The following is a 19,592-nucleotide window of genomic DNA, read 5'->3' as shown; positions in this document are numbered from 1 at the left end:
TTTCATTTTTAAATTATCTTCAAAGGATTTTTGCTTAAAGAGTATTTTCCTGCTATCTTTTCTCTTTATCATTTTCTTCACTAGCATACTCTTCCTTTTGTGAAAAAGGCTGCTATAAAACTCTAACGCTGCATTATTAACAATAATAAATCATTCCCCTTACACACCAACAGTTTTAATTACCCTTCCCTTTCTAGAAGTGAAACACTATGAAGATAGAGCAAGAGAGAGAGCGAGAGAAAATAACTTGCTTCTCTAAGTCATCCCATAAGACAACATACAGGCTTAAGATGGGTAAGGCCTCTCAAGGTTTTAAAAAAATGGATAAGTACTCCTGACTGGTACCAAGAAAGAGGTTTCTCATACCTTTCGTATTATGAAAAGTCTGTGTTTATTCTCTCTTATGGTCCTCAAGATGCAGAAGTGGATTCTGCCTTTCTTGATAACGCACTTTCTTTGCCTTGTTCAAGTTATTTCCTATAGTGCTATTTCTGTCACGTTTAATTGTCTATATTGCTATGATAGCATTTGCTACTGGTTACTAAATATGACAACATATTTATTCTTACAACATCAGAACATTCACTGACCTGATTCTTAAAAACTACCAAAAATAGGACAAAGGATTCCCTTCTGCAACCTGCAGTACAGTGAAGTTATTAGCACCAACCGTCCTTCATAAACATCACCTCAGACAACAACTACCCCCAGATTATATGCTTATTGAGATACAAAATTGAAGCTTAATAGAGTTTAGCCACTCAGCTTACTAGCAACCAAAGAGGAGTAAGCCCAATAAAAACGTAACCAGTGGACAGTGTAAAAACTGAGGACAATACAGAATTACATATACTTGGCATTTATACAGCAGGAAATATAAGGTCATTCCTGTATATTTCTAGATAGCATTTGATAATTTTTAAATGCCATCAATTTTTTAACTCGAAAATAGAAGGGAAAAAAAGAGCAGCTTTTCCCTTGTCCTATATTCAAAGACAATGGTCAAACACTATTTCGTTTTCTAGAGGTTTCTGACTTCCATCTTCCTGCTGTATGTGGTACAGCATCAACCCTCTGAACAAGGAGGTCTGTTAAGGATGCCCCCCTGGGGCCTGTCCACATAGCTCTTGAGATTGTTTCCAGAAATAAGTGAAGGGAATGAAATAGGATCTTTAAGTGAGAAGAAAATCCCCCTCTCTCCCTCTGAGGCAGGAATAAAAACATCGTTCTCACCTGATGGAAGAGAGGGCTGTGCGTCACAGGGATTCCCAGCCCACTAAAGCACATTCCTAGGACCATATCGTCGGGAGCATCATTGCTATAGCAGCGGCACTTACTGGCGAGAAGTCTCCTGATTGCTTCTCTGCTGAAGACCATTCTAGTGGGAAGCCAGAGCAGACAGAGAAAGGGGTTAGAGCAGCAGCAACTCAAGACCTTTAATCTAAATAAAGAAATATGGTTTGGAGCCACATTCTTGATAAAGTTGTTGACATCAGCAGTGTCTTAGATATTCTGGGGAAAATGTTTTGTGCTTTCTATGAAAGGAAAATGGACTTTGAAGAAGTGTCTACCTACCTAATAGGCAATTTTATTTCTTTAAATCGTTCTTGCAAATGAATACTATACGATGTTCTTTTCCTAATATGCCAATGGAAAATTAGGATAGTTCTTTAGTTTGAACACTCTCAATGAGATCAATAACAAAATCCACCAACATTCCCAGCAAGTAGATGGGCCCAGGTACGTCACTCATACAGGTGATGACTGACAGTGAGATCACATCTAACTGAAACCACCAGGCATTGTCCAAGTGATTCCAGTCTTCAGAAGCTTCCTTTAGGTGATTTTGAGAAAGATAAAGGAGAGAGACAGAGACAGATTGACTTGCCTCAAATAGTGCTATGATGCTACTTGACCTGGTATGTTGGGTACTTTCTGGTGGAACTCATGCCCTGTCCTGCCATTCTGTGCCCTCCTCAGATCTGCAGGACACTAGAAATTGTAAAACAGTATTTTCCAGACTCCCTTGCCAGCTAAGACCCGGCTTCCATCTGACAACAAGGGGCACAATACTGGGGAGGCCATCCACTTCTGGCTCTGGCAGTCTCTGGGGCAGAGGCAGGGCATGGTGGGCAGTGCAGGCTCCAGCACAGCAGCCCCAGGGCAGCAAAGTGTCGGTGGCAGAACCACAGCAGCAGTGCGGAGCCAGTGCTGGAACTGGCCCAGATGCAGTGTTGAGACCCAACCGCAGGAGCAGCCACAGCAACCCACATGAATGGACTCCAGAATACAGCCTTTGCTTTGCCCTTCCAGCCTGTGGGGCCATGGCAGCTTGCTGTGATGACTGAGCTCTCAGTAGAGCCACCTGCACCATTTTATTCTTCCGGCCCTTGCCAACACTCTTGCACCAAGTTCCTGCAATAAATCCTCCTCTTTTTGAAATACAGATTGGTCCTAAAATAGGGGACCATTCTGGCCCTATGGTAGTAATGGATCTTCTCATATTATGAATAATCCAATAGCTGATAGGGCTGAACAGACTAATACGGTTCACAAATTCATTCCCAATAAGCAACGATTTCCTTGAAGGCAAATCTGTCTACAATGTATCCATATATTCCCAGAGCCCAATGCAGGGCCTGTACGCAGTAAGCACTCAACAGAATTTGATGCTTCAAACAAGTGAAAATAAAGCTGCCTTTGCAAAGATCTTCCCAGAGGAGAAGAAGGAGTTCCTATGAATCAGTCCAGTGGGAAGGAAAAAAGGACAAAGACCTTGGATACAATTCCTGAGGCAAAATGTGAATTCCACACTCAGCTGGAGGCTCAGTTCAGTGTAGTTTAACACTAGTGACCAAGAGCTGGCTGTGCAACACACACAGGGCACTCCCTCTATCCCGGCCAAGATGCCAGCGGACACGGTGAAACAAGACCAGACAAGAGGAAAAAGCAGCTCTTTATTTAAGCTGATATAAGAAAATAGGACTGTACCAGAGGAAGAAACACAGTTCTTGTGAACTCTACCAAAAGGAAAACTGCACATTTGAAAACTCACCAGAAATTCTCTTTCTTTCAGAGTCCAGTGCCCGCCAGGGACTGGGATAGCAGCTTCCTGCTGAGTCAAACTCCTGCTCATCAACCTGACCCCAGGAAAAGGGCCTATGTAAGGGGACATGAGTCTGCGAGAGATAGACACTTCCCTTTAAACATCTATCTGAGGCCAAATCAAGGGGAATTTCCTAAGTAAGTATACTGCAGTTGACCTTGAACAATGCAGTGTAGAGGGTCCAGCCCCGTGTGCAGTTTAAAATCTGATCCGACTTTCGACTCCCCTAAAGGATACCTACTGATAGCCTACTATTGGCCTTACTGATAACATAAATAATCGATTAATACATTGTACGTTACATGTGTTATAAGCTGTATTCTAAAAATAAAATAAGCTATGGAAAAGAGTACGTTATTAAGAAAATCATAAGGAAGAGAAAATACATTTACAGTACTATACTGTATTTATGAAAAAAATATCCACATATAAGCAAACTGCACAATTCAAACCCGTGTTGTTCAAGGGCCAACTGTACTTGTATTCCAATCAGAGCTATAATCTTGTTTATCTTAAGCCCAATTTAAATAAAACACTTTATTTTTTTCTTTTGTCAGCATCTAATAGAATGAAAAAGAAAAGGAAGGCCCACTCTTATCCTGGCCCACTCTCTGAAAAGTTAACTTTACAGGAAGATAAAACGTAAGCATAAAATCTTTATTAGTAATTTTTTTTCTCTTTTCCTCTCCTCACACAGAACAGTCTTACATTAATTATTCACACAAACTAAGTACACACGAGCCTTTAATAACACTTGCTTATTAGTATGCTGATGGGTTATTTCAAAATGAAGTTATCCCCCAAAATGGAAAACTACCAGACATATTATATTATGTCTGCTCTGCCCGCCGACTTTTAAATATTAAAAAGATGTTGAGAGGCTGTAAGACTAATAATGTGATTTCTTTTAAGACACAACATAGTAATTTTAAGCAGAAGAAAAACTGGAATGGGAGGCAGGGGCTTGCCCAAGGCCGCGCGTGCAGATCAAGGGCACGTAGAGAAGGTGAAGGGCATCAGAAACGTGCCCGGCTCTCCTGGTCTTCCAGCAGATGAACAGGTCAGGGCTGTCTCTGGGTAGCATCGCCCTTGGCCCCTTCGATGAGGTTGCCAAAGAGAACGAGGACATCCTAATCATAGCTTCCTACTCAGACAGAGGTAAGCGTTTCAAAAAGGAAAGCGGTTATTGAATAAAATGTCTGCAGATACCCGAACATTCAAGGAGTAAGCAATAAAGAGAACACCAGACACTTGCATTCAAATAATGCAAAGGTCTCATTTTCCAAACAATACAGAATACCTGCACATAAATCACTGTGGAGTCCACACTCCCGGTTCGGCTCTGCTCCGTGGGGCTGAAGGGAGATGGCTGAAGGCAAGGCTTTACAAAAACTGAACTTGGCTGTAAGCCATAGTAAGAACACAAGAAACACATTTCATACTATAACCATTTATATGTGTTGTGTGTGTGTATAACTGAAACAAAATTTCACAAAACAATACATATCCTTACTACATATGATACACTATGATATTTCTATTTTATTCTATTTCATTATTTTTAAATGACGGTTATGATCCATTCATTGGTTTTATAAGCCATTAACTGACCCTGACTTGCGGTTGTTCCTTAAGCTAGATCATCAGAAAAGTCTACTGAGAAACCATTTAACATGATGTCTGCAGCTTTTTTCAAAGGCTGACATGAGACAATCTCATGATGAATGTTTCTGCATCTTTGTGAAGGTGCTATTAAAAGCAGAATATTACACCAGTTGTTAGTTATATAAAGACCAAGGCTCAATGTTCATGCATTTGTCTATTCATTTATTCATTGTACCTTGTAAAAAATGAGTCCCTATGCTAGGAAGTGAGGATATAATGAGAAACGAGACACAGGTGCTGCCTTCAAATAATTCATAATTTAGGTGGAAAACAGAAAGGTAAATAGGGGGGCGCCTGGGTGGCACAGCGGTTAAAGCGTCTGCCTTCGGCTCAGGGCGTGATCCCGGCGTTATGGGATAGCCCCACGTCAGGCTCCTCTGCTATGAGCCTGCTTCTTCCTCTCCCATTCCCCCTGCTTGTGTTCCCTCTCTCGCTGGCTGTCTCTATCTCTGTTGAATAAATAAATAAAATCTTTAAAAAAAAAAAAAAAAAAGAAAGGTAAATAGGCAATTAAATGATAATGGTTTGCAGAATATGCTATGAAAGTACATTTGAAAGGCATCAAACCCAGATTTGAGAGGTCAGACTAGGCCAAAGGCTTCCAGGAATAAATAACAGCTATATTGCATCCAAAAAAATGAGAAGGATGAGCCAGGTGACAAAAGACAGAAAGCTGGGGAGGGGACACAGTGCTATGTAGAGACCAGCAGATGCCAATCTTGGGGAAGAGGAAAGAAGAAGTGCCTCTGAGGAACTGAAATAAGGTGAGGGTACAGATGAATGAAGCTAGAAAAGTAAAACAGCATCTGCCAAGGTCAGGAGAGACCTCGTACGTCTTGATGAGGAATTTGGACTTTATCCTAACGGTAACAGGGGCTTTATAAAAGAATACAAAAGACTTTTACTTCCCATGGTAATACAAAAAAAAAATCCAAATAAAATTAAAATTACATTAACCTATGGAATTGTTGAAGAGATGGACAATATGAAACCCAGAAGAACTAATTTCTAGAGAGAGGAATCCTTCCCAGGTGGGTAGCAAACTATGGCCAGCTTTCAGGGACAAGTGGGGTCAGAGGGCAGGAGGAAGGAGAAAAGACCAGCTAGAGACATTAGCCCCAAGACAGTGGCCTCGGCAGCACCCAAAGAGGCTGTGGACCCAGCAAACTGGTGATTAAAATGAGGCCTAATCCCAGACCAGCATGACTCCTGTAGGAATCCGAAAGACTATCTTAGATGCCAAAGGTAGGAAGGAGTTCACCCTCTTGGGGAAGAATTAAAGCAATGGAAGCGAGTGAAGGCCTCTGAGCAGGAGGGCCACAGGGTCAGACGTGGTTGTAGAAAGGTCTCTGGGGCTACAGTGTGATGCACAGCAAGGAGCAGAGGAGACGAGGAGCTGCGGCAGAAGCGCACGCATAAGAGGTGGGGTGACCTCGATTAGCCCTGGGGAGGTGGAGACAGAAGTGGTATTTAGGAGACAAAACTGACTGGGTTGACTGCAGGTCCTGCAGAATGAGGAAGAGAAAGGGTAAAGCAGACTCACAGGTCTCTGGGGCGGGAACTCATGGTTCCACGTCTTCCCTGAGGCAAGAATACTGGAAAAACACTCAACAGGGCCCAGAGTCAGAGGATGAGGTGAGATGACAGTGCTGGGTCTCAGGTCCTGTGAATCACCCCAGTGGACGAGGCCTCTGGTAGGTGGAGGGAGGAATCCGGAGGTCAGGAGAGAGCTGGAGGCTGGAGATAGAGGTTTGGGTGCTTTCAGCATAGTCACAGGGGTGGATAAGATCACCAAGGAGAATACAGAGTGAGAAGAGAAGGAACACCAGAAAAGATGCCTAAAAAACACAGCCATTTAAGGGACAGGGAAAATGACCTGAGAAGGAATGATCAGAAAGGCAGGAATACACAAGGACAGGACACTGTTCTGGAAAGCAAGAGAAAGGAGCCCTACAAGGAGTGAGGAGTCACCTTTGTCAGAGGCTGCCAAGAGGTTAAACAAGAGGAAGGTTGGAATTGAGACACTGGATGTGGCTATGAGGACACGGCCACAGACCTCAGCAAGGTAGTTTAGGCTGAAGGCCAAGCGTGGGGGTCAGATGGAAGTGGGGGCTGGGGAAGCGGAGATCATGAATTGTGGATTCTGCAGATGGTTTGAAGGGGAGAAGAGGGAGGGTGTGGTGGCAGGAAGGAGTTTTAAGATGGGAGAACTGGAGGTGGCAGTAGCAAGGTAGAAGTTGAACATATAAGAGGTTAAAGGTGCTATCTTGGTGGTTACAGTGCCCACGACGGGCCTGGGAAGGGGAGCCCTGACACTCGTGCGGTGTATTTGCCTATGAGCTCCCAGATGGAAGGAACTGTGGCTTTTGTTTGCGTCCCCCATGCCTGCACCCACTAAGCTCTTGGAGTGAATGAGCAACCAGCTGGACTGATGAAAGGCAATGCCGGCTGGCTGAAGTCAAGTGCCATCTCAGGCTTCAAGGGCCAGTCTCAGAAATTACAGTGAAATCCAATAGGCAAGGAAGACAACAAAATAGTTTTCTTGACAAAAAGTCACTTCTGTGTTAAAAGTATAGTAACACTTATGTGCTACAAAAATATACAAACCCATATTGAAATAACAGGACCCCTTTCAAAGGTAGGAAGTTCTTACTTAACAGCTACCATGCCCTGATCCTTAACCAGCCCCAGTACCTCACCCCCTGAAAACTAAATGCATTACCATAAGGCTGCACATAGCTTGAGCTTTTTTTTTTCTTTTTTCTTTTTTTTTTTTAATGAAGAGATCAATACTCCTTGGCCTTCCCTTTCGGGTCTTTTCAAAGGCCTACCTGCACCCACATCTCCTGTTGCTACTGACCTCAGGTAGAGGCGTGCCACTGCTCATCAAAGATCAGTACTCCTGCCCAGGCTTGGTTATCACTACGGAAGAGCCATGTCCATCAGCATTATATTAACCACTGAATCAGCTGGACCAAACCAGAACCCCTGGAACGTGATTCTTGAGGTCCCGCAGTAGGAACCATTCTGATCTAGGGGATCGCAAAGTAAGAATATAAAGTCCTGACCACTGAGGGCTTCAGAAGGGAGGGGTATGGGGGAATGGGATAGACTGGTGATGGTTAGTAAGGAGGGCACGTATTGCATGGTGCACTGGGTGTTATACGCAACTAATGAATCATCGAACTTCACATCAGAAACCAGGGATGTACTGTATGGTGACTAACATAATATAATTTAAAAAAACATTAAAAATAAATAAATAAATAAATAATAAAAAAAAAATAAAGTCCTGACCCTTCAGAGGTTTAGAAACCAGTGCCAAGAATGTTGCTCAGCGCATAGTGGACATTCGGCAAATACCTGTTGAATGACTTTAAATCACTATCATTGATACAAAGTTAAAATCCCCCTACAGGGGCGCCTGGGTGGCTCAGTCATTAAGCATCTGCCTTCGGCTCAGGGCCTGATCCCAGGGTCCTGGGATTGAGCCCCCACCCCAGTCAGGCTCCCAGCAGGGAGCCTGCTTCTTCTTCTCCCACTCCCCCTGCTTGTGTTCCCCCTCTCGCTGGCTGTCTCTCTGTCAAATAAATAAATAAAATCTTTTAAAAAAAAAAAAAGATTCCCCCTACATACCCCAATAGCAAAGACTACAGAAATAATAGAAAGACTAATTTCTCAATTGATTTAACCATATAAATCAAATCAAAATCTTTCCCAAGAGATTTAAGCAGATGCTTCATTTAAAAACATTGACTTTTCACTATTATTTAAAACCTATAAATCCTACACAAATATCACTTAATTGCTTAAGTCTAAACTTCTACTCTTTTCTGAAATGTGATTTATTAACATTAGATAATCTAAGTCTAATGACTTATTTTCTCAATAATATCTATATCCAAATTTCTTTTTTCATTTAAGCAATCAAAACTAATTGGCTACCTAGAAACAATCATTCCTATAAGGACATTTCTACCAACTACCTTGACAACGATTTATATTTCTTCAGGGGATAAAATATTCTTTAGCATGGGTTCTTTTCATTTAACAAATTTAATGTTCACTTTCCTATTATAGAAACAGCTGCCGGGGCGCCTGGGTGGCACAGCGGTTAAGTGTCTGCCTTCGGCTCAGGGCGTGATCCCGGCGTTATGGGATCGAGCCCCACATCAGGCTCCTCCGCTATGAGCCTGCTTCTTCCTCTCCCGCTCCCCCTGCTTGTGTTCCCTCTCTCACTGGATGTCTCTATCTCTGTCAAATAAATAAATAAAATCTTAAAAAAAAAAAAGCAACAGCTGCCATTTACAGAGCACTTAGGTATCAGGATAGTCCACCGTCACAAACCAATCCCTACATCGTGGAAACAGAAGTTAATGCTGACAGTATGTGCAGAAAGCCATGCTCATAGTTACCCTCCTCCTCCTGTGATGTAGCTGTAGCCGCCAGTGCCCAGGCCATAGCCGTACCGCTCTCCCAGAAACACCGGTTCGCTGGAGTCATAACAGCTAAGCAAGTGCTGGAGCCTGGAGATGCTAAAATTCCAAAGGGAACATAAGCAATAATGACTTGACTCAAAAGTGTGTTCACGGTAAATAGTTTATGATTCTTACATCCCACTGGTCATACTATATGTATAATTATATGTATATATGCGTAATTATAGTATAATACTCTACTGAAATCATTTAGAGATGAAATTCAAGTGATTTACAGAAGAAATGCCTTTCTTTCACAAAAAAGGAAAAAAAAATTGGGGCCTCTGGGTGGCCCAGTCGGTTAAGCATCTGTCTTTGGCTTAGGTCATGATCCTGGGGTCCTGGGATCGAGTGCCTCATCAGGGTCCCTGTCGGCAGGGAGCCTGCTTCTCTCTCTCTGCCCCTCCCCCTGCTTTCTCTCTCTCTCTCTCTCTGTGTCAAATAAATAAATTTAAAAAAAGAAAAAGAAAAAATAGGTGGACTGTATATTCTTGGAAACAGGAGAGAAACTAAAAAACAAGGGGCTTACTCCCCAGTTTTAATAAGCCACTGCCAGCACATGTCTGCCTAGGTTGGGTGAACAGGGTGGCAGGTTAATGAAGTAAAGGTGGCCGATGTACCATTTAGCTCACTTCTGCCAGTCCTGTGTCTCAGTCAGTGTGAACTAACTGGCACATATTTTCAAGTGTACTTGGTGTAGGGTGCTGACATCACTGACTCCATCTTGGGCCCTCCATCTTGGTCTCACCTCTAGCACACGGGTGGCACCACTTTAGGTAATTAGGAGAGCTTCTGGTGTACAGGTGGTGCCACCTTAGATAACGACCCTGTGACGACATCACCATGCCCCTAGCTCCATAAAGCCAGGGATTAAGGTCTGGCTAGTGGCAGAGAATTGCTGCATATCACCATCCTGACCGACCCACCCACCGGCCAACCAACCAACCGTAAGTTGTCCTGAGTGAAACCGTAAGCAGGGTGGAGTGGCTTGCTTGCATTTTCGGTATTAAAGTGCACTCTCAGTCTGAAGGATATGACTGACCCTCCGCCACTTACTAACACTTGGTGTAATGGGCAGGATACCAAAAATCAAACAAGCCCTGGGTAACGGCGCTACACCAGGGGGAGCCCGTTGTCCGTGCGGGAACTCCCAAGCTGGCTAGCCACCACTCCGTGAGGAGAATTAACCGGGTCTTTTGAGTGTTTCAGACCAGTGTGTGAGAACGGGGATGCCCTAAAAACACCTATCTGAAATGGTGGAGAAGCGAAAGGGCTGAGAATGGGTGGCAGCTTGGGTGTTAGGACTGTGGGATACTGGAGGAGATGGTATTATGGTAAATGGATTCAAGACGTCAAGAATGGCCTGGGCCACTGCTCAACCTGCCTTGTGACAAAGATTATATACTGCAGGTATGGGTGAGGACTGCAGGCGCTCAGCTCACCTGACTGATTGGATAAACACTAGCATTAAGAAAACCTGGCTTAGCAAGGAAGCTGTTCCCTTCCCTCCGTTACACCGGACCTCTATGGAGGAACCGGGGATGAAACGTGCCATTTACACCCATTTTGGTAGGCCCAATGAAGAATTACTTTCCCCTTGTATGAATGTCCATATCTCACAGTCAGCCCCAGGGGCAGGGTATGGGACTTTCGTATCCCTTCTCGTCCCCAGGGTTAAATGGCCCATTGCTAAAGTAACCACTGTAGTGGCAGACTTACATGAAATCGAAAGGGAAATAGATTGAAAAACAGGGACAAATAAAAGATACCCCCAATGATAAAATGGTGGAAAGGGGGCCTATCAAGAGCTCGTAAACAATGGTAGCAAGATCTAATATTATCTGGACCCCGAGAGAAAATACAAACAACCCAGCTCAGTCTTGCTAAGCCTCTAGAAGGCATTGCCTAAGGGAAAGCTGTTTACTTCCTTGAAGGGAGGCTCTAAAAAGCCAGGGGTGTTGCCAAGTGCCCCTCTGCTAATGGCAGAATTTCAGGAGTGGATACCACCTACCCCCAGGGACTAGGAGGTAGGCCAGTGTTGCCCTCTCATGCATGCATTAGGGGACAACAGGCGGCCCCAGGTGGAATTAACCATTTATTGGCCTTGCACCAACCAACAGACCATACTAGCTCTAACAGTCACTGGCTGAATGCACGCTAATCTATGGAAACGCTTCAGAATTTGGGGGAGAAATAAAGGTGAAAAGGGTAGTAAGGTAAGTACTAGGCCTTAGGGATATTAATGCCAAATGGGAGTTGTGAATTGGATGTAAGTTCATATCCGGAAGGGTTTGGCTGGGGCTTGTGGCAACAACAAAACGGGAACTCAGTTATTTGTATAAGTTCGATAAGAACAGGTTCTTGTAACAGGACATTAGAAACAGTGGTTATATTACCAAGGCTGTGGCTGGAAGGTCCTATTTGAGAGAACCTACATAGATTCTGATATGGCCAGACAGCTTTAAGGAACTAAGGTTGACTTTATGGAGCCAAGGAAGCTCCTTGAAAAAATTCAACCTGGTCCCTTGTTTACAGGACTCCTAGGAGCCTTTACCAGGTGAGTAAGGAAGGTCACTTCCTGGCAGTCTTGGGAACCACAGGATATTTTGGGGGACCTCAAGAAGAGCAGAAGTAACCCAAACTAATGGTATTGCAGGCGAGTCTGACGGCAAGTATTTGGCTTGGCTTCTTGCCTCCAAAGGCTGTTAAAGGCTCAATCTGAAATTCCTTATGAGAAGTTCCAGCAAAGCAGCTTTAAAAGAATCTAAATGGCTGGTCACTATTCTTACTGCATTTATATAAATAATTAGGCCAAAAAATAATTAGGCCAAGTTTGGACTTGTTTTACAAACAACTTACTGATTGATTGATAGATTGCAGTGGAGGAGGGGGAGGGGAAGAAGGAAGGTGGGGGAAGAAGGAAAATCTCAAGCAGATGCCATGCTGGGCTTGGAGCCTAATGGGGCTTGATCTAATGACCCTGAGATCGTGACCTGAGTCAAAATCAAGAGCCTGATGCTTAACCAACTGAGCCACCCAGGTGCCCCACAAACCACTTAATTTGGCTACATTTGATAGAAATGAGGGTGATTTTTAGAGAGGAAAAAGTTGTTTCAGTGGTATATCTTTATGGGTGTTAGATTCTAGTTCTGATTATCTTTGAATGTTGATTGTTGACCTCCAAAACAAGGCTGGACCCTGAATTATTCTGGTTTCCTTGTGTGTCTGGCTAATCTTCTACCTGACTTCTTGCACACTATAGGCCTGACTTTGAAACCCCACCAGCAGGACCACCTCCTGAAATAAGACCACTGTTCACATGAACTGACCTAACTGGCCTTGTTATAAAATGTAGACTAAGATGCTAAGACTATATGCAAGACTTCCAAAATAATGGCTCTATAAAGGATGGGGGCTCAACTTAGTACTACAGAATCTCTGCAATCGGATGCAAGGCAGTTTCATCCCTCAACTCTTGACCTGTACCCTTCTTCAGCAGGAAGCAGTTAGACTGGTCATCACCCCTACCCCTCAAGAATGAGGAATGCTGAAAAACCAGGAGTGGTACTGGTTAAGCTCCTGTTGCTCTTTGTATTGCTACTGTGGCCCTGGAATGCAAGTCCCCTCCCGGTATCTGGTACTAAGGTAGATTATATGGGCCATAAAGATGTCGGGGGCGGGGGGTGGAGTGTAGGAGTGCTGACAACATTGACTCCATCTGTAGGACTTCGTCTTGGGCTCCCCTCTGGTGCACAGGTGGCCCCAGCTGAGATAACTGGTAGCAATCCTCTAGTGCACAGATGGTCACTTAAGATAACTACCCCGTGACCTCCCCACCATGCCCCTCACTCCATAAGAGCTGGAGAAAGGGCCAGATAGAGGCCTCGAATAGGGGTGCAGAATAAGAGTGTACTACAGCCTAGTTTGTCTGTCAGCCCACCCAACCACCTGTCAGTAAGTTACCCTGAGTAAAACTCTGTGAACAGTATGGAGTGGCTTCCTTCCTTTTTTGGTATTAAAAGGCCTTCTCGCGGCGCCTGGGTGGCTGAGTCGTTAAGCGTCTGCCTTCAGCTCAGGGTGTGGTCCCGACGTTCTGGGATCGAGCCCCGCATCGGGCTGCTCCACTGGGAGCCTGCTTCTTCCTCTCCCACTCCCCCTGCTTGTGTTCCCTCTCTCGCTGCCTCTCTCTCTCTCTCTGTCAAATAAGTGAATATTTAAAAAAAATAAATAAAAGGCCTTCTCAGTCTGGAGGATACCTTACTGACCCTCTGCCACTTCCTAACACTTGGTATCTTAATTTTTGATGGCCCTAAATGGATTTTTTTTAAAAGATTCTCTTGAGAGAGCAAGAGGTGGGTGGAGGGAGAAAGAAACATTCGCAGACTCTGCAATGAGCACTCAAAGCCCAATGTGGGGCTCAATCCCACGACCCTGAGATCTTGACCTGAGCCGAAACCAAGAGTTGGACGCTTAACCAACTCTACCACCCAGGTGCCCCCCCAACAATGGAATTTTTGAGGTACAGATGAGGTCCATGTCAGGCACATGGCTGGCAGGTGAGGAAAGGGAATTTGGGCAGGGAGGCTTTCCAGGAAACCTTCCAATTATGGTGCACAGCCATGCATATGTTTCCCCCAAGTAAGCCCACATGAGTTGTCTTTTTATGTCTGTTTATACCTCTGGCACCTGTACTTCTCCGTTCTATGTCAAGAAGATAGCTTACAAAGGGCAATGTCTAGGAGCTGATCAGAGAAATGCCTGCAACTATAGCTACCCTAAGGATGAAGGAAGGGAAAGACTTCATAGGAAAATAAAATCTAGAAAGTTTTTTTTAAAGGTGAGACAAAGGTTGATGTTAAGAAGGGCTAGTTTTCCTGTGTTTGAAGAACTTACACCACTTACAGATGCCTTATAAAGTCCTTCCACTGTCTGTTCTAAACTAGAGCTGGCCAGGTCACACTCCACCAAATCCCCAGTTCTCTCATGATATTAATCAGTGCTTCCTGAAGAAAGTTGTTCCATGGTCAATTTTGGATTAATTTTTTTAATCAGCTAAATAAATTTCAATGTTTCTCACGCCTGATGAGCATTGTGCATGTCCAGGAGGTGAATATATCAAGTATTTCTCTAAATTATTAGTCACAAATTCTCACAGAGAAGTATTAACGTCTAGAACACTAGTGTTCTAGAATTTCATTTCTCCCCCTTTGGGGGATAGGTAGGGTCTTAAGAAGTCAAAGTGGAGAGAAGGACACCTTTCCAGTCCACACTCCTGCGTCTTACACAAATAGCCCAGCTAATAAGCCTAAGCTGAAAGTGAAGAAAATAAATTTAATGTATGAAAAAAAATCCCTTAAAAATGTGGTGCTAAGAGTTTACAAGTTTGCTAATCATGTTTATGTCTGCCTGGAGGTCAAGGCCTCTGACAATATTGACAGTTTCTCAGTGGCCAGAAAACGTTCTCTCTGAAACTGTTGTGTTTGGGGCACCCAAGGCAGCTAGGCAGCTAGTTTGGAATCCATCTTTAGGAGTAAGCTGATAACTCTGCAAGGAAAGGTGAGGAAGTGTGCAGATACCTAGTAAGACACCATTTGGTTATGGAGAATATATTCTTAAAGATCTTTAAAGAAACTGTGGCCCTTGGCTGGTAAAAGTCTGTGTGTTTTTGTTTTTGTTTTCTGTTTTGTTTTTCTTTGGTTTTTTGGTTTTGTGTGTGTGCATTTTTCTTGTTTTGTTTTGTTTTTTTAAGGAAAGAGGAAAAAAAGCCAAGAAAAAAGCAAACAAACAAACAAAAAACCCTCAAAGACCTCTGCAGCAAATTTACACCTACTTCTTGACCTGAGAAATAAAGTATTTCTCTTCCTCCTGCATATTTAAAAATGCCAATTCAACCCTCAACTTGTAATTTCTGAGGTTAAAATAACTGGGACTTAACATCTCATCTGGGTTTCTTTTCCTTTTAACATCAACCCTACTCACAATATCCTTTTAAAGCTGAAGAACCATAGACTGAGTCTGATAACCATCATATATTTCATTTTGCTAAAAACTAGAAATGTGGATAAAGCAGATGAATCTCCAATTCTATCCAAGCGGATTGGCTGTTCATCCAGGAAAGGAACTTCTATTTAACAATATGTTACCATTTCAGGCAATTTTGAGGCACAGAAATGAAGAAAAACAATATGGCAGCACTTAAGATTACATGCTATCAAAATGATAATACAGCTTAGAGTTGCATATTGATTTTTAACAGCATAATGACTGTGTGTGTGTGTGTGTGTGTGTGTGTAGTAGACCTGTAACGTTATAAATTTCAGGTGTACAGCTTAGTGATTTGACGAGTTTATACATGTTATGCTCAGCACAAGTACAGCTCCCATCTGTCCCATTACATCGCTATTACAATATCATGCATGGTATTCTTCACGCTCTGCTCTTTATTCCATGGCTCCCTCATTCCAAAACTGGAGGTCTGTATCTCCCCCACCCTTCACATATTTTGCCCAACCTCCCACTCCCCTTCTCTGGCATTCATCTGTTCTCTGTATTTATAGGTCTGATCCTGCTTTTTATTAATTTTTTTACATTCTGTTTATTAGTGGAATCAGACTTCAGACTGAGAAAGACAAATACGTTATTTCACTTAATACCCTCCAGGTCCATCAGTGTTGTCACAAATGGCAAGATCTTTCTTTTATAGCTAAGTAATATTCCACTCAGGTGTGTGTGTGTGTGTGTGTGTGTGTGTGTATATCACATCTTCTTTGATTTGTTTTGGGGTTTTGTTTTTTTATTATGTTAGTCACCATGCAATGTATCATTAGCTTTTGATGCAGTGCTCCATGATTTATTGTTTGTGAATAACTCCAGTGCTCCATGCAATATGTGCCATCCTTAATACCCATCACTGGGCTAGCCCATCGCCCCACCCCTCCCCTCTAAAACCCTCAGTTTGTTTCCCAGAATCCATAGTCTCTTACAGTTCATCTCCCCCTCTGTTTTATCCCCCCTTCATTTTTTCCCCTTCCTTCGCCTAACGATCTCCCTACTATTCCCTATGTTATGTTCCACATGTAAATGAAACCATATGATAATTGTCTTTCTCTGCTTGACTTATTTCACTTAGCATAATCTCCTCCAGTCCCATCCATGTTGCTGCAAATGTTGGGTAATCATCCTTTCTGATGGCTGAGTAACATTCCATTGTATATATGGACCACATCTTCTTTATCCATTTATTTGTTGAAGGACATCTCAGCTCCTTCCACAGTTTGGCCATTGTGGGCATTGCTGCTATGAACATTGGGGTGCATATGGCCCTTCTTTTCACTACATCTGTATCTTTGGGGTAAATACCCAGTAGTGCCATTGCTGGGTCATAGGGTAGCTCTATTCTTAACTTCTTGAGTGACCTCCACACTGTTTTCCAAAGTAGCTGTACCAACTTGCATTCCCAACAACAGTGTAAAAGGGTTTCCCTTTCTCCACATCCTCTCCAACATTTGTTGTTTTTTGCCTTGTCAATTTTTGCCATTCTAACAGGTGTAAGGTTGTATCTCAATGTGGTTTTGATTTGAATTTCCCCGATGGCTAATGATGTTGAACATTTTTTCATGTGTCTGTTAGCCATTTGTATGTCTTCATTGGAAAAGTGTTTGTTCATATCTTCCCATTTTTTTTGTTTCTTGGGTGTTGAGTTTGAGAAGTTCTTTATAGATCTTGGATACCAGCCCTTTATCTGTAGTATCATTTGCAAATATCTTCTCCCATTCTGTGGGTTGCCTCTTTGTTTTGTTGACTGTTTCCTTGGCTGTGCAGAAGCTTTTTATCTTGATGAAGTCCCAAAAGTTCATTTTTGCCTTTGTTTCCCTTGCCTTTGGAGACATGTCATGAAAGAATTTGCTTGGCTGATGTCGAAGAGGTTACTGCCTATGTTCTCCTCTATGATTCTGATGGATTCCTGTCTCACATCGAGGTCTTTCATCCATTTAGAGTTTATCTTTGTGTATGGTGTAAGAGAATGGTCAAGTTTCATTCTTCTCTATATAGCTGTCCAATTTTCCCAGCACCATTTATTGAAGAGACCATCTTTTTTCCATTGGATGTTTTTTCCTGCTTTGTCAAAGATTAGTTGACCATAGAGTTGAGAGTCCATTTCTGGAGTCTCTGTTCTGTTCCACTGATCTACATGTCTGTTTTTGTGCTAGTACCATGCTGTCTTGGTGATCACAGCTTTGTAGTATAGCTTGAAATCCGGCAATGTGATGCCCCCAGCTTTGTCCTTCTTTTTCACCATTTCCTTGGTGATTCGGGGTCTTTTCTGTTTCCACAAAATTTTAGGATTGTTTGTTCCAGCACTTTGAAAAATGGCATTGGTATTTTGATCGGGATGGTGTTGAAAGTATAGATTTCTCTGGGTAGCACAGACATTTTAACTATGTTTATTCCATGAGCATGGAAAGTTTTTCCAATTTTTTGTGTCTTCTTCAATGTCTTTCATCAGTGTTCTGTAGTTTCTAGCGTATAGATCCTTTACTTCTTTGGTTAGGTTTATTCTGAGATATCTTATGGTTTTTGGTGCTATTGCAAATGGAATCAATTCCTTAATTTCTCTTTCTTTGGTCTCATTAGTGTATAGAAATGCAACAGATTTCTGTGCATTGATTTTTGTGTCCTGCCACATTACTGAATTGCTGTATAAGTTCTAGTAATTTGGGGGTGGAGTCTTTTGTTTCCACATAAAGTATCATGTCATCTGCGAAGAGAGAGAGTTTGACTTCTTCTTTGCCAATTTGAATACTTTTTCTGGTCTGATTGCTGTTGCTAGGACTTCTAGTACTATGTTGAACAATAGTGGCAAGAGTGGGCATCCTTGTTGTGTTCCTGATCTTAAGGGAAAGCCTCTCAGCTTTTCCCCATTGAGAATGATATTTGCTGTGGGCTTTTCATAGATGGTTTTTATGGAATTGAGGAATGTACCCTCTATCCCTACACTCTGAAGGGTTTTAATCAGGAAAGGATGCTGTGTTTTGTCAAATGCTTTTTCTACATCAATTGAGAGGACCATATGATTCTTGTCTCTTATTAATGAGTTCTATCATACTGATTTGCGAATGTTGAACCACCCTTGCATCCCAGAGATGAATCCCACTTGGTCGTGATGGATAATCCTTTTAATATACTGTTGGATCCTATTGGCTAGGATCTTGTTGACAATTTTGGCATCCATATTCATCAGGGATATCGGTCTGTAATTCTCCTTTTTGATGGAGTCTTTGCCTGGTTTTGGGATCAAGGTAATGCTGGCTTCATAGAACAAGTTTGGAAGTTTTCCTTCTGTTTCTATTTTTTGAAACAGCTTCAGAATAGGTATTATTTCTTCTTTGAATGTTTGGTAGAATTCCCCAGGGAATCCATCAGGCCCTGGACTCCTGTTTTCTGGGAGGTTTTTGATCACTGCTTCAATCTCGTTACTGGATGTTGGCCTATTTAAGTTGTCAATGTCTTCCTGTTTCAGTCTTGGTAGTTTATAGGTTTCCAGGAAGGCATCCATTTCTTCCAGGTTGCTTAATTTATTGGCCTATAGTTGTTAATAGTTTCTAATGATTGTTTCTATTTCCTTGGTGTTAGTCCTGATCTCTCCCTTTTCATTCATAATTTTATTCATTTGGGTCCTTTCTCTTTTCTTTTGGATATGTCTGGCCAGTGATTTATTGATCTTATTCTTTCAAAGAATCAGCTTCCAGTTTTGTTGATCTGCTCTACTGTATTTCTGGTTTCTAATTCATTGATCTCTGCTCTAATCTTAATCAGTTGTCTTTTCGTGCATGGCTTAGGCCTGTTCTTCTGTTTCATCTCCAGCTGTTTAAGGTGTGAGTATAGGGTCTGTATTTTAGATTTTCCTATTCTTTTGAGTGTGGCTTGGATGGCTATGTATTTCCCCCTTAGGACCGCCTTTGCAGAATCCTATAGGTTTTGGACTGATGTGTTTTCATTCTCATTAGTTTCCATAAATTGCTTAAGTTTTTCTTTAATTTCCTGGTATACCCGAACATTCTTAAGCAGGATGATCCTTAGCTTCCGAGGGTTTGAGTTTCTTCCAAATTTTTTCTTGTGATTGAGTTCCAGTTTCAAAGCATTGTGGTCTGAGAATATGTAAGGAATAACCTCCATCTTTTGGCATTGGTTGAGACATGTTTTGTGACCCAGTATATGGTCTATTCTAGAGAAAGTTCCATGTGTGTTTGAAAAGAATGAGTATTGTTTTAGGGTGGAATGTTCTCTATATATCTATGAGGTTCATCTGGTGTACTGTGTCATTCAAAGCTCTTGTTTCTTTG

The 19,592-nt window shown here is 42.5% G+C and overlaps 1 protein-coding gene across 1 annotated transcript in view; it reads right to left on the bottom strand.

Annotated features, from left to right (window-relative positions):
- B3GLCT (beta 3-glucosyltransferase) overlaps window positions 1-19,592 on the bottom strand; it is a 130,717-nt gene that overhangs the window by 10,397 nt on the left and 100,728 nt on the right. The window contains 2 exon segments of the mRNA XM_034665043.1: window positions 1,234-1,378; window positions 9,187-9,306. Of these exon segments, the coding sequence (XP_034520934.1) occupies window positions 1,234-1,378; window positions 9,187-9,306 (265 nt within the window).

This window comes from Ailuropoda melanoleuca, chromosome 7 (genome assembly GCF_002007445.2).
Source record: "Ailuropoda melanoleuca isolate Jingjing chromosome 7, ASM200744v2, whole genome shotgun sequence".
In the NCBI taxonomy this organism is placed as follows: domain Eukaryota; kingdom Metazoa; phylum Chordata; class Mammalia; order Carnivora; family Ursidae; genus Ailuropoda; species Ailuropoda melanoleuca.
The sequence above is the reverse complement of the archived record's forward strand: the minus strand, read 5'-3'. Positions and strand labels throughout refer to the sequence as shown.